General features: G+C 30.3%; 1 protein-coding gene across 1 annotated transcript; it reads left to right on the top strand.

Annotated features, from left to right (window-relative positions):
- Positions 1–454: 454 nt before the first annotated feature.
- Positions 455–13,473, top strand: eca (transmembrane p24 trafficking protein eclair). Its single transcript, XM_023162777.2, has 3 exons — positions 455–683; positions 9,968–10,335; positions 13,211–13,473. The coding sequence occupies exons 1-3, from the start codon at positions 551–553 to the stop codon at positions 13,358–13,360; spliced, it is 651 nt and encodes a 216-aa protein (XP_023018545.1). The 5' UTR covers positions 455–550; the 3' UTR covers positions 13,361–13,473.
- The last annotated feature ends 1,180 nt before the right edge of the window (positions 13,474–14,653 follow it).

Raw genomic sequence — 14,653 nt, 5'->3', positions numbered from 1 at the left:
ATGTATGTAGATATTTTTAAAGATTCAATCTTCAATATGAAGACTAGTGGAGGTAACCTGATAATTTTCTCCGATTTTATGATCATCCATACAAAGAGTAAATTTCACTTAAGTGATTCAAATCTTTTTTTATTAAAGGATATATTTGAATGTGCTAGATGTATCATTTTCAAGAAAAGCCTCTTGGTGGTTTTTTTTCTGACTTCAAAAATTTAAAAAATTAAGACATGGACGTTGACCATCAGATTCGACGTCACGATTTTTTGAGTGTTACATATTTTCATTGTAAAAATTTCAATTTTATTACTGATGACGTGTACAAGTACATTCTTCTGTGCAGTGACGCCGTTTCCAAAAAACTTTTGTGATCCACAGTGGAAAATATATATAAATATCGACATAACCTGTATGTAAAAGTGAAGTGTGAAGTAATGCCAGTCTATATTGTCAATGTCATATGTCATGTGTATAGGTCTGACACGACAACGACAACGAATGAATTTAAGAATACAATACGTAAATATTACTAAATTAATGTTAAGAGTCTAAAATGACTTCTAAGAATATTTTAGCACTTTTATTATTAGTGTTTCTAGATATTTCATCTGCATTATATTTTCATATTGCCGAAACGGAAAGAAAATGTTTCATAGAAGAAATTCCAGATGAAACCAATGTTATAGGTGAGTACTCCTTTTTGAAGGAATAAAAGAAAAGTATCACAATTCAAAAGTAATGCTTTAAAACTTTTACTCTTGTGTCTGTGCATAGGAAAATATAGCATTAAACAAATTAATGGTTTCTGAAATTTTAATTTAGAGATATGTGTAACTGATTTATTCTAATCTCTGAAAAAAATGGTCATCTAGTTCACTTGAAATACCGTGGGTATGCCCGGTATGTGTATTTAGTGAATGTATATTTCCCTACCTCATTTATTAAAAAAGTTAATTTCAATGAACAAAACTTTAGACCAATAACTCTCATCCTAATTTTCCAAATTCATTGCCTTCTACTAATCAGATATTCTGTAAGGATTTAAGTCATCTACTGCCAATTCCTGACTTCTGGTAAATACTTTTGACCTCTTGAGATTTTTCTTGATCCTTTTGTGGCCTTTTGATATATAAATATTTACAACTGGTTTGCACTAGAATCAAATCTAACTGCCTCAAATCATTTTTGTATACATGTTTACAAAATACTAGTATTGAATGTCAAAATGGGCATAATTTGTCATGTATGTAATTCACATGGAGTTTAATAAGGATCAATTATAGGTTCATTTCATGTTTTGTCTTCCTCTTTAATGATCTTAGGCTCAATATCAGTGAAAACAAAAACATATAGGAAAAGTTCTTTTAATCATTTTGTTCAACTGGGAAAAGTGCTTGTTAATCAATTACTTATGTCTGAACCCATATGAAACAAGCTATTTACATTTTCCTAATAGACCGGTCCTTGTTAACACCTTGAGATCTAAAGTGAACAAATCTGCAGAATCAAGAAATAATTCTGTCAGGGGCATCTTCATTTGATCCATGTAAATAAAAGTATTACAATGTGTTAAAACAACGATAAAAATAAAATAAATACAATAATAAAAATTAATTGGCGCTCCGGGGCGACTTCATTGATATTAATAATTAAATAAGAAATAATTAAAATATATCAAGTCTCAATTGATTAAACTTATAATCATTTGAATTGGTTCAGAATCGAATGTAAGGTATACAAAATAAAAAATACATTTGTTCCCACCAACTTATCAATATCTCTATTTCTTTCATTAAACCCAGACTAGGTTTCTAGGATACTTCCTCCTCATTTAATATTATTTTAGATTTAGATTAAATAAATCTGTGACAGGTATGTCAAGATCAACAATATGCAAGCAAGTAGGTACTTCAAAAAGTTTCATTTGTGTCTTTTTATGATGCAACTAAATACTTATATGTTTTCAAAAATTTGTTATTCTCATATCAAAACAAAACATGAATTTGTACAAGGACTTGAAATATTCAAAACTGCAGAATGAATATAAAAAAATTATACTACATGTTACCTTTCCTATAAAACTTTCATGGCACTGTGATATATTATTGCATCCACTGGTATGGAGGTATTTTACACCATTCCTTACTTTCGAGTTTGGAATTTATTTTGCAGTTCGAAATTTAACTTTTAAGAAAATTTGAATATAAGGTTTAATAATTTCAGAGATATTTTAGTTATTATATATATATATATATATATATAGGTATATATATATATATATATATATAGGTATAAATATATATATATATATTTTTATACCTATATATATATATATATATATATATACATCCCGATATCAATATGGCATCCATACATTGAATGCGCTGATAGGGCGTCCATCATAATTTGAAGAATTTACCGAATATATTTCATGGTAAGTACTAGAAAACTGATTTCTGTAGGCTGGCATGACATTTTTACCACCATAAAAAAATTGAGTTCACTATTGATTCGATAGTAGAGCGTCCGTCCGTCAAACATTCATAAGAACTCCTCAGTATACACCATCATCAGACATCTGATTGATAATAGGGAGTCCAATAAGTATATTTTCATACATCAAATAGATTATTGGGAATCCTTACAACGTTGCCAATATTTACCGCATTAAATGTAGGCAGCAAGTGGGTTTTAATTTCTTCACATCTGTTTTTCAACAAGCGTTGTGCCAACGACAAATTGCGTATGGATTTCAGGTAGCCGGTATGTATTTCATTTTTACATAGGTACCAAGTGATATTGACTGATCATGAAAAGTTTATTCCATAACGAAATTTTCAATATCATTCGATAATTTTTGTCTTGGTTGGCATATTTCCATTTTAACACTGTATGATATTTAAGCGAGCCGAATATAATGATAGGAGAAGTGAAACCGACACATGCATGGTGTGATTATTGAAAGTTCAACTTTAATTACAAAAAGTTCATTGTATATTTCCATTAGAAAACAGCAAGAATTCAAAGTATTCAAACTAGTTGAAGACGCCAAAATGACAGACGATAGGATAAATAATATGAATTACCAAAGAATGTAAATATTCACGGCCGTAGATGACAGTGTAAAATCTGTTTTCAGCGTTTGCGTGGTTTGCAGGTTTTTATGCCTGACGTTTCGTCTACTACTGCGGTATACATTATCAGAGGCGATGTGGTAACGGTTGCAAAGCCCGAGTTCGTGGTCGAGTTGTTGTTCCCGTTAACTGAGTTATTGAGCATTGAAAAATTTGGTTGTTGAAAATTGGACGTGCCTGAGTGTTTTGTTGAGCACAGTCATATTTACTCAGTGTCATATTTATTCCATTTGGCTGATACACACTACACAGGATAGCCATCTAGAAGGCATCAAGACCTGTCAAGATTCATTTCCGTGTATGGTATACGATTTTTCGAGTCATGCATTTTTCAATATTTCTTTAAGGACTGACCTAAATATTTTTTAATTTTTTCTAGAGTTTTTCGTTTTTAATACGCTTTTATTAGGTCGACCTGTATGTATGTATGTAACTATGTAGTCAAATCTAAGAAAACTAATTTAACCATCTTTTAAAGATCGTAGCGTTATGAAAATTGGCAGTTTTATGTGATTTTGATGACAATATGGTAGGTACTCTGGAGCTGATCTGATGATGGAGCCGGAAGATAGGCACTAGGATTCCATGATGAAATATCGTATCATAGTCGTGTTTGGTCTTGTAATGAACGTGAATCTCTTTTTATCAATGTGCTCCACAAGATCACATTATAAAAGTTCAAAAACATTATATTTTGTTCATTATGATTTTTTTTAGTAACATAACATATTGTTTTAATTTTTTTATATATTTATCATTATATCCTGTTTCTGTATCAAATAAAGACATTCGGTAAGTTGAACAAACTGTTTTAGCGCAATTTGTTTATAAATTGTGTATGACCGTATGGGAATTCAAAAAATTTTTATCTTCATAATATGATATTCAGAAAAAAATACGATTTTTAATTGTTTATGAACGTTTTTTTATATATCTCGAATGTTCAAATGATTATTCGGAGAATGTTTTCTATTTTGAAAATCATAATTGACATTTCTCTACAAATTGACAGAAACATTTTTCATAATTAATTTTATCATTTATTACCAAAACAATTTATTATTAACGCATTCTTAACCGTCAGAGTTAGTATCTGAGTTTGATACGTAGAATGCCTGAATCAGTTTTCGATATACTGGATGGTTAGTATTTTGTTGATCAACAATCATGCCGTACTCGAAGTTGAAATTGTCATCATCCCAACAACATCGGATGCACTCATCACTGTTTTTCTACTGCTTTAAGTTTTACTGCAGTTAGATACCTACTATGCAACTACAATGAACTAGTTTCAGTAATTCTAAACCTGCCAATGATTATGGTGTTTTCATGGACAAAAAGAGAGTCTCAATTTTTTCTCATCCCCAATCTGTAGCTGTTGTAAGATTGTTCAGCTATGTTCGAACTTGACTAGTCTGATCAAGAAGTGCTTTTTTCTTCTTCAGCAGTCTCCGAAAATTATGGTTGAGGTGTCATTCGATTCGGAATAGCGTCTAGAAAGTTTTTGGGAACGGACAACTTTCGGAAATGAAAATAGCAAAAGTTATAAACAATTTAGTGAAAAATAAAAAACGGGTTTAGTTATTTCAAAACTAATTGAGATTTTCAAATTCGAAAATAGGAAGAAATTTTCTATAATAAAGTCTTAACTCCCGGAACTGTATGACCAATATTTATAATTTTCCCGAAGCCCTGAAAATGAGATCGTAATCGGATGTTTGGCCGCCGTGAACCGTGCCTGTTTGGGCCGTTTTTACAAAAAAAAAATTTGACATATAAAATTTATAAATCAAGGAATGAAAGAATTCAGGCAGATACTCAAATGCTAAATTAACAATAATCTGTCGGTGAAAATGTTTATTGCAATTATTCGATTTATTACGCTATTGTTAATATTTTTATTTTCACCACTAGTTGACAATTTTTTTTTAAATGTTTTTAAATGTTTTCAATTATTTGGAACAAAAAAAAATTAAAATTTTTAAAATTTTTCATTGTTTTATAAATAAACAATTTGTAATAAACAAATGAATTTTTTCATTTCATTTTTGTTCTTGTTGCAATTAATGAATGAAAAACAACCCTGTATTTTTTTTAATTTTTTTAATTTTTTATTGAATTTTATAAATTTTGGCGCTCTATAATCAATCTATTTTTTCATCATTTAAATTATTATATTCATTAAACTAATGGAGATACAATGAAAAATCGCTAGACTCATTTTTTCTCCATTAATAAAAGAATATATTCAGCTGAAGTTTGATTTTTTTTATAAAATTATTCATTCGAATTATTCTAATTTTTTACAAATTTTTTTTTTGAAATATTGACAATTAGTGGTAAAAAAATTGTAAATTAACAAATGCGGTTTTTTGCATTGCACACAATTTTTCAAGAAACGCTATTTTTTTTTAATCATAATTTTTATTAAAGATTAGGATCCAAAATAAATTCAAATATGTTATAAACGCATTTGTTTATAACAAATTTTTAAACAATAGGTGATGAAAAAAATATTTTTATGTAGCTTCTGATTTGAAAAAAAAATATACTAATAATAATAATCAAAAAAAAATTGTTCTTCGATTATTTAATAAACTTTTTAATTCAAAAATGCAGTAAATGGTTAATAAATAACTGAAAAATAATAATTTTTCAATATTTTGGGAGTAAATCAATTCCTAACCGTTATAATCATAACTCTATGGAAGGAAAAAAATTCCACACTTTTAGTTTGAAAAATATCACACTTGCAATAATGATAATCGAGTGATAAAAAATTGTTAATTAACAATAGCATAATAAATCTAATAATTGCATTAAAATTTTTTTACCGACAGATTACTGTTAATTTATCTTTTGAGTATATGACTGAATTTTTTCATTCCTCAATTTATATATTTTATATGCTATAAATTTTTTTTTGTAAAATTAACCTAAACACGCACGGCCTACACGCGGCTAAACACCCGATTTAGAGCTCTATTTCAGAGCTCCGGGAAAATTATAAATATTGGTCCTACAGTTCCGGTAGTCAGGACTTTTCGATAGGAAATTTCTTCCTCTTTTCGAATTTTTTTTTTTCGATTTTGAAAATTCCAATTAGTTTTTGAGATATTTCCAAAAAACTGGACCCATTTTTTATTTTTCACTAAATTGTTTATAACTTTCGCAATTTTCATTTCCGAAAGTCATTCCGAAACATTGGCAAATGTTTCTCTGAAAATAGCTCAGCATTCTTGGATTATTCTTTCCTTCAGTGGCTTTATTGAATCAGATTGCGTCGTCTTTAAAACAACCTATTTTAAGTAAGTGGCCCAGAGGAAAAAATCTAGAGGAGATAGGTCCAGGGATGTGAGAGGCCATTCAGTAGAATCTCTTCTTCCAATACATTGATCAGCATAATTATTATCTAACCATTGAATAACTGGAACTACAAAATAATAAGGTTCCCCATTCTGTTGAAAATGTAATACATTTTCTTTCAAAGATAAATTGCCGTGTATGTCTCTGTGATTCTCTAATTCATGAACTATCCGAGGTTCGATAGATCTTTCTAGCATGTGATCATACATTTCGCCATTTACATTTTCTTCTATATACAGTGTGTAACAACGAAAACCTAACAGAGCCGTTTTTGAATATAAAAAGTAAGATTTTCAAAAAAGCTCGGACATGTCGATTTCTAATTGAAGGGGGACACCTTTCAGACTAATCAGATTTTTTGTAGTACGCACCCCCTCAGAGAGGTGCGTCCGACGACCTTTATTTAGATGGGGAAAGTAGGTCGAGTGGCACCTTGTTTTAAAGGTCTTTCGAATACCTTCACAACTCTGTTAAAAGAAAATTTTTGTAACGATTAGTTTTCGAGATAATTTGAAGTTAAAATTGCCATGTTGATAATACATTAGACAGACCACTCGGTAACTTGTATGCCTAAATAAAAAAAATTTTAAGCAGTTCTTCTTATCAATTTTTTGTTAAATAACAACGTTCGATTGTTTTGTTGAAACGGGTCGTGTATTGTTATTTGTTTAAACATTTCTTTCACTACTGCCGAAAGGGTTTCAGTTATTGCTTCATTTTTTGGCAACGACCAAAATGCTAATAAAACATCAATTTTATTTAACGAGCAAAAACCTGGTAAACACCTAAGCAGAAATCACGTTCTGGATTTGGTCACAAAATTCAGGGAGACAGGTTCGGTTTTAAATGAAAAAAGTGATGTTCAGAGAAGGGTAGTGAATGACGATAATGCGATTGTAGTGTTTGGTCAAGTCATCGCCAATCCCAGGTTAAGTACCAGAGGTTTATCCGCAATGGCAGGAATAAGCCATATGATCGCATGGAGAATCCTTAAAAACCACAAATACCATCCTTACAAAATTAAACTTGTTCGTGAACTCAATGAGGATGATTTTGACCGAAGACAGGAGTTTTGTGAGGGCATGAGTGAAATATTAATGCAAAATCCCGAACTGCTTTATAACATCTGTTATTCGGACGAAAGCTCATTTTATTCAAATGGTTGCGTGAACCGTTACAATTGCCGTTATTGGTCGGATGAAAACCCAAGACAATACGCAGAAATACATACCCAACATCCCCAAAAGTTGAATATCTGGGCCGGAATATTAGGCAATCATATTATAGGTTCATTTTTCATTGATGGAAATTCAACCGGTGATTCTTATTAACAACTTCTTGAAGAGGCAATTCAACCTTCATAAGTAGGTGCCACTCAATTTACCTAAAATGTAATGGTGGTAACCAACCCCATCCCCCGGAGAAATCTCCTCGTAATAAACAAATAATTCGACATCAAATGGACACGTATTAGCAGGTTGTCATAAAAAGCAAAAATTTATTTTTTTTATGAGAGTTCTGAACGTAACTTGCACCTTAAAAACAATTTGATTTATTTTAAAAAGAGTTGAACTCAATGCAAATACCTTTAAAACTTCAAATTATCTCGAAAACTAATCGTCACAAAAATTTTCTGTTGACAGAGTAGTAAAGGTATTCGAAAGACCTCTAAAACAAGGTGCCACTCTCCTTCCCTATCTATCCCTATCTATTATCGAGACGAATAAAAAAAAATAGAAGAGGCGTAAAATATTCAAGTCTTAATATTAATGCTACGATGGTAAAAATCATGTTTTTGAAAATTTACTAAATTAATAATAGAAAATAAAATTTATTCTGAATGAATTCTTTTATTTGATGAACCAAAACTTACTGCATCGAATGTAGCTTTGAAGAGTACCATTGAAGAGCATATCTTAAGAGCTTTCAGATAATGTATCACAAGTAGGTGGTTGCCTTTCAAAAATATGAAGTTGTGGTGGCTGGGGGCAAGGGTGTGAGAGAAAAAACAAGTTAGTCATCACATCATTTGTTTCTCCCTTTGTATTATGAAAGTTGTTTTCAGCGATTTCTTATATTTTATTTGGTTGCTCAGAGATAGACCTTGTAAGTTTTCAAATTGTCACCCTGTGTATGAAACCGGCGCCGACCTACAAACATACCAAATCAACGATATTTCTAACAAATCATTGAGACTTCCCTCTCGCAAAAACTATTGCATTGTTGTCAGTTATATGGACGCCTCATAATCGCTCACATGTATGAAAAATATACGGCACAAGTATACGCGTACCTCCCGAGCGCCACCAAAATAAAAAAGACTCAACTAGAATATACGCCAATACATATAATTTTGACAATGAAATTGATAAATAGGCGCCCATCTGAAATTTTGTCAGATGGAAGATAGGGAACCTCTGAACTGCCTGGCATGGTGAAACAATTCGGCGTCCATATATGGACGCCTCATTGAAACCGGACGCCCGATTGATAGAAAATTGTAAATGTACGGAAGCTCTATTGATAGTTGGATATATATATATATTTATACCTATATATATATATATATATATATATATATATATATATATATATATATATATATATATATATATATATATATATATATATATATATATCATAAATTAAAAAAATCGTAACTTCTATTAAAAAAGAAACAAGTTCCTGAGATATTTTAATTTTTATATTATATATGAAGAACTTTATGATTTGGAAACTGAAATTTTCGATAACCTTCACGATAATAGTGTAGGACGTTTTTTTGAAAACAATTTTATAATGTACAAATTAATTTGATCATTATTTACAACTACTATTACTATCTGTATTCATAATGTATATTTGCTCGGAATTTTCAAAGTTCTTTAAAGCACTTGCTCCATAACCAAAAATATTTCAGGGAAAATATAGAAACGATAAAATTCTTCTTCGTGAAAAATATTACTGCAAGTTTTTTTCTATAATAATTATGATCAAGTAATGGACAATATGAAAGACAAAAAACAAAAACACATCTGATTAAGATAATATCTTTGTCATGCATTGAAATCTTTCCCCAGCCCATTTTTTGGCAATATCCGTAGAGGCAATCAACAATTTGTTTTGAAAACTTTCCGAATATCTAACGTTGCAATCATTAAACTGTTTCCAAAAGAAATGATATTAAATCAATGTTGAACCTAAGACCTTTTTCATTCTGGATGATCTGCACACTAGAAAAAGTTGCTGCTGTTCATTTATATTTGATATTATTTTGCCTTATTTTATATTTAAGGGTGTAAAGTTGATTGTATTTTTTCAGTACTTTTTAGCTATAAAAATATAAATAGCATTTATGTCTCACAATTTAATTTTGTTGGCAAAAATTTACTGTTATTCAGTCAAGTTGGTAAAAAGATGAAGTGAAAGTGGTAAGCTTATTTATTTTTTCAATATGCCCTCTCTTTCAGTGAACTACAAGGTAGAGCTCTATGATCCCAGAAGTGGAGGATTCATGCCATCATCTGCTGGAATTGGTATGCATGTGGAAGTGCGAGATCCTGATGACAAAATTATTTTATCTAGAGTATACAGTGCTGAAGGCAAAATCTCATTTACATCTCATATTCCTGGTGAACATGTTATCTGCATGTATTCCAATAGTACAGCCTGGTTCAGTGGTTCTCAGTTAAGGGTTCACTTAGACATACAAGTAGGAGAACATGCCATCAACTATGGGGAGGTTGTCCAAAAAGAGAAGTTGTCTGAACTCCAATTACGAATCAGACAGCTTCTGGATCAAGTTGAGCAAATCACGAAAGAACAAAATTATCAAAGGGTACGATATCATACATTTTTGGTTCAAAAAGTCTTCATGTATTTGTCTTTATGATAATATTTGGGAAAGAAAGGTTTTGGCTTTATATTTCACCATCTTCATACAAAAAAGTGAGAATTACTTTATTGATTGAATGCTTTATCTGTAAAAAATGTTATCACCCAGGAATTCCTGTTAACCATTGTTTGCCGAATTGAATATTCTTCCTCTGGCCTGTCTTTATATTTTGGAGGTTGCGTGCTACATTCATAAAATAAAAAACACTCTTCCCAGGCATTCGGACATACATGTCTACCAAACCAGAAATAATCAGCTAATCTATCCAAATCATAGCAATCTCCAAATAACATCAAATGGACCACTTTCAACAGGTGTGAGAATTTACAATAAATTATCCACTGGCATTAAAACTCAGCCTACACACTTCAAATTTCGAAACTCCATAAAACGCTTTCTGCAAGAAAATTTATTTTATAGCATTGATGAATTTTTATTGTAACTTTTTAAGCAAATAACTTATATCAATGTTCCTTTTGTTGTCTTGTAGTTATGTATGTAGTCTTTACTATATTTATATACATGCACTAAGACATTATATCCTGACATGTTCTATACCCTAATGGGTCCTTTGAATGAATAAACTGATTTGATTTGATGTTATCCAGATAAGTGCTGAAGAGACAATAAGACGAGTGTCTTATTCCAAAACATTGTTGTCCACTATTGAGGATGACAGTGTTCCATGTAAGTGAAATTTTACATCTTTCAGATATGATATTGTGTAGCAATCCTGTGAATGATACCTGAATCAATTCCATAATGAATAGGAGAACATGTTTATTGTATAATTCAATGTTCATATAAAAGTAGTTGTTATGAAAGTATTTTTTCTTTTGTGTAAATCAATGTCTATATGAAATAGTTATTTCGAGCGGTCTTTTTCTTCCAGTTATTTCTATGCATGATCTATACATTTTTGTAATGAGTTTAATTTGAAATCAATTGCTTTCTTCTTTTCTTTGGAAGATTCCCACATTTTTTTTTTGTATAACAATGGAGAAGTAGAAATCCAAAATATTTCTTTCCCAAAAAGTAATCACTCCTAATCCTCACCATATTCATAAGTGCTTAGGTCCTATTGATTTTCGTCAAAAATAAATATACATTGAACATTTGATAATTACGTTGTTTCAAAAGTTTTTTTACGAGTCGACTTTAAGCTGTAATATATCAGTGAAGACTTATTCAATAAAATCAAAATATGCGTCATTTGAATCAGTGCACTTTGGCCAATAACACAAGTTTGTTAATTTCATCAGAATAAAAATTGTCTACTAGGACTTCGATGAAGTCTAGTAATAAAAATACATGACAAAACTTTTCAAACAGCCTAATACAAAAATGTTTCATTCATCAAGTATCTTGATGTTCTGAGTGGTTATTAATGGATATATTTCAATTCTCTTATCTTCATTATGATCTAATATCACGTAGTAATGGCTTCTTCCATCAATTTATGGATATATTCCCTTTGATTTCTCAATTTTATGTTATTCTGAGTTTTAAAAAAGGGGAATATTTGAAACATAAGGAACATGTGCAAGTAATCACAATAATTAGGAACAATCATGAAATACACATTAATAGCTGGATTATTCTTCAAAACTCTTGAAATTTCTATGGAAGTTTGAGTTAGAATTCTGGACAGATTTCTGTAATCCAAATTTGTTACAATATTTTCATTTCACAAATGTAGATGAAAGGAAAGTAAGTTCATGAAATGTATTTATGAGCAAATGTTCAATTTTGAAAGTAGTTTTCTTATATTTCAAAACCGTAAACTTCCAAGTGCACCTCAAACTTCCAAGTGCACCTCAAACTAACTTCAAAATGTTTTTATATTAGCATGCCCTCATAATTCAATTCTAAAATTTCCTTGACGATTTCTATTGACACGTCATTTTCACAATCTGGCAAATACGCATGTATATTCATCACGTTTATGATGCATTTAGTATAAAACGATTGGTGGTTAAGTCACAATTTATGTATTATAAAAATTGAATGAATAGATGAATTCAACTTTTCTTATATCAACACTAATATAGTTTGTATTAGAAGCAAAAGAACTCCCGAATCATAATATAATTCACAGTTGGTAGATTCCCACTGCTTGTTTTGAAAATATATGTTGTCTATATTGAAACTGAATACTGATACAGCACCCCAGAAAACACCTCTACCCAAACACTTTTGGAAATAACAATGAGGAAAAATTTCTACTAATGAATATGTTGGCGTGTTCCTCAAATTGTTATATTAAACGGTGAATAGTTGATCCATACAACTGAATGTGGAATACATATTTACGTTTCTTGTTTTGGGGTTTATAATAGGGTTTAATGTTTCAGTTTCACTATTGGTTAAATTTGATAAAGGTAAGTTCTCAACAAGTGACTGAGCATTTTTCACAAATATTATTTAAGTTTACACAAGGAAAAGGTACTTAGAAGTCACACAGACTATCTGAATCTTTCATAGTTTCTAAAGTTATAATTTCTTTAAAAACAATTATGAGAGGTATCCTGTGAATTATGGAAACCTACCTCATAATAGTTTGATGATACAGTGTTTCTCGAGCTATAAGTACGCGACTGAAAGTTCTTGAAAGAAGTTATTTGGCATGAGACTGGAAACATGTAAATCATGATCAGTGCATACTGAACTAAATTAAAATTTTGGTTATGTGTAACACAAAATATGACTTTTAATTTGTTGAACTATATGTCATTTCAAACCTATGAAAGATTTTGTAAACTTTAGCAAATTCTATTGTATTTTTTGGTATATTTGATAATGGTTTTTCTTTTTTCAGTATCGAGAAGAACGGTTCAGACAAACAAGTGAAAGTACAAATTCAAGAGTGCTCTGGTGGTCAGTGACCCAAACAGCAGTTCTTTTGATAATGGGTGCTTGGCAAATGAAACATCTGAAAAGTTTCTTTGAGGCAAAAAAATTAGTTTGAGTGTTGATATTCATTATTTGTTAATTTTATTTCTGCGTATTTGAAGTTGTACAAAAGTTTTTTTTCAATTCAATCTGGTAAAATATAAATAATAAAATGAAAATTGTTTTTTACACTCTATCTCTTAATTGCGTTTTATAAAATGTTTAATACTCCAATTTCGTTTTTTTCACACAAGATGTATTAACAACAAAACACTAATTAATTGAACTTATTTATTTTGAATAAACTCTTCTAGCATTACATCTCCAAGTAAAGACACATGCCACACCACCACAGATTTCTTTCTCTATCGCCACAATTGGAAAGATCGTGTTGACCACACTACTAGCGATCTCAGTAAAGAATTTTCCTTCATTCTGCATTCACCACAGTTTACCACATCATGAAGAGAAAGCAGTTGGGCGGCAATTGCCATTATAATTTGGGTAAAGAACTCATTAACTTATTAACAAAAATCAAACTGGCACTACCGAGAAGCATTTTAAACCACATTCATAACCCTTTGTATACATGAATAATGACGAATATTCAAGAAGTAGTGTCAGGTTAATGTTGCTATTATGACTATAAGTATTGTATGCAGAAATGCAGGGTCACACAAGGTGAATTATTTTATTTTATTGAGCATACAGTTTCCAAAATGAGGCAGCTACCATCATGAGCTTTGATAAGTGGCTTGCACGTATCCCTAGTAGCTGCTTTGCACATGTATTGGACAGATCTTTTTTGAAACACAAAAATCATGTCGGATGAATCCATTAAGCAAACTCTCCAGAAGGCAATTCCATATCAAATATGGGGATATGTCAGAGCAAAGTAGGCTGTAAATTTTAATATAATATATATTTTAGTTTTTATTCGTTTCAGATATTTCAAATCATGTTAGACAATGGAAGTCCGAACTAGTAAAATTAATCATTAAACATTATCAAAAACTTTCAAACAAACCTTCCTAATTAAGTTCATTGTGAATAACCTTCAATTTAGCCCTATTATTTTATAATAATGTACCCTTTCAAATATTTCATAACTCTGGCAAATATAAGTCGCAGCATATAGTAAGAATGCTAGTTTCATTGATTTTGAAGGATAACTTATTGCAGTCGCTCCATTTTTTAATTTTATTGACGTCTGTCCAGCCGTTCTTGAGTTTTAGCGAGACGCACAACCATCAATTCAATATATATATATATATATATATATATATATATATATATATATATATATATTGAATGATGCAAATAATTTTCCTTTACTTTCAGTATTTTAATAATAATATAAGTCACAAAA

Source organism: Leptinotarsa decemlineata, unplaced genomic scaffold (assembly GCF_025532065.1).
Source record: "Leptinotarsa decemlineata unplaced genomic scaffold, Ldec_3_MD MMD2_tig00002159_RagTag_RagTag, whole genome shotgun sequence".
In the NCBI taxonomy this organism is placed as follows: domain Eukaryota; kingdom Metazoa; phylum Arthropoda; class Insecta; order Coleoptera; family Chrysomelidae; genus Leptinotarsa; species Leptinotarsa decemlineata.
This window is presented reverse-complemented; position numbering and strand designations above follow the sequence as displayed.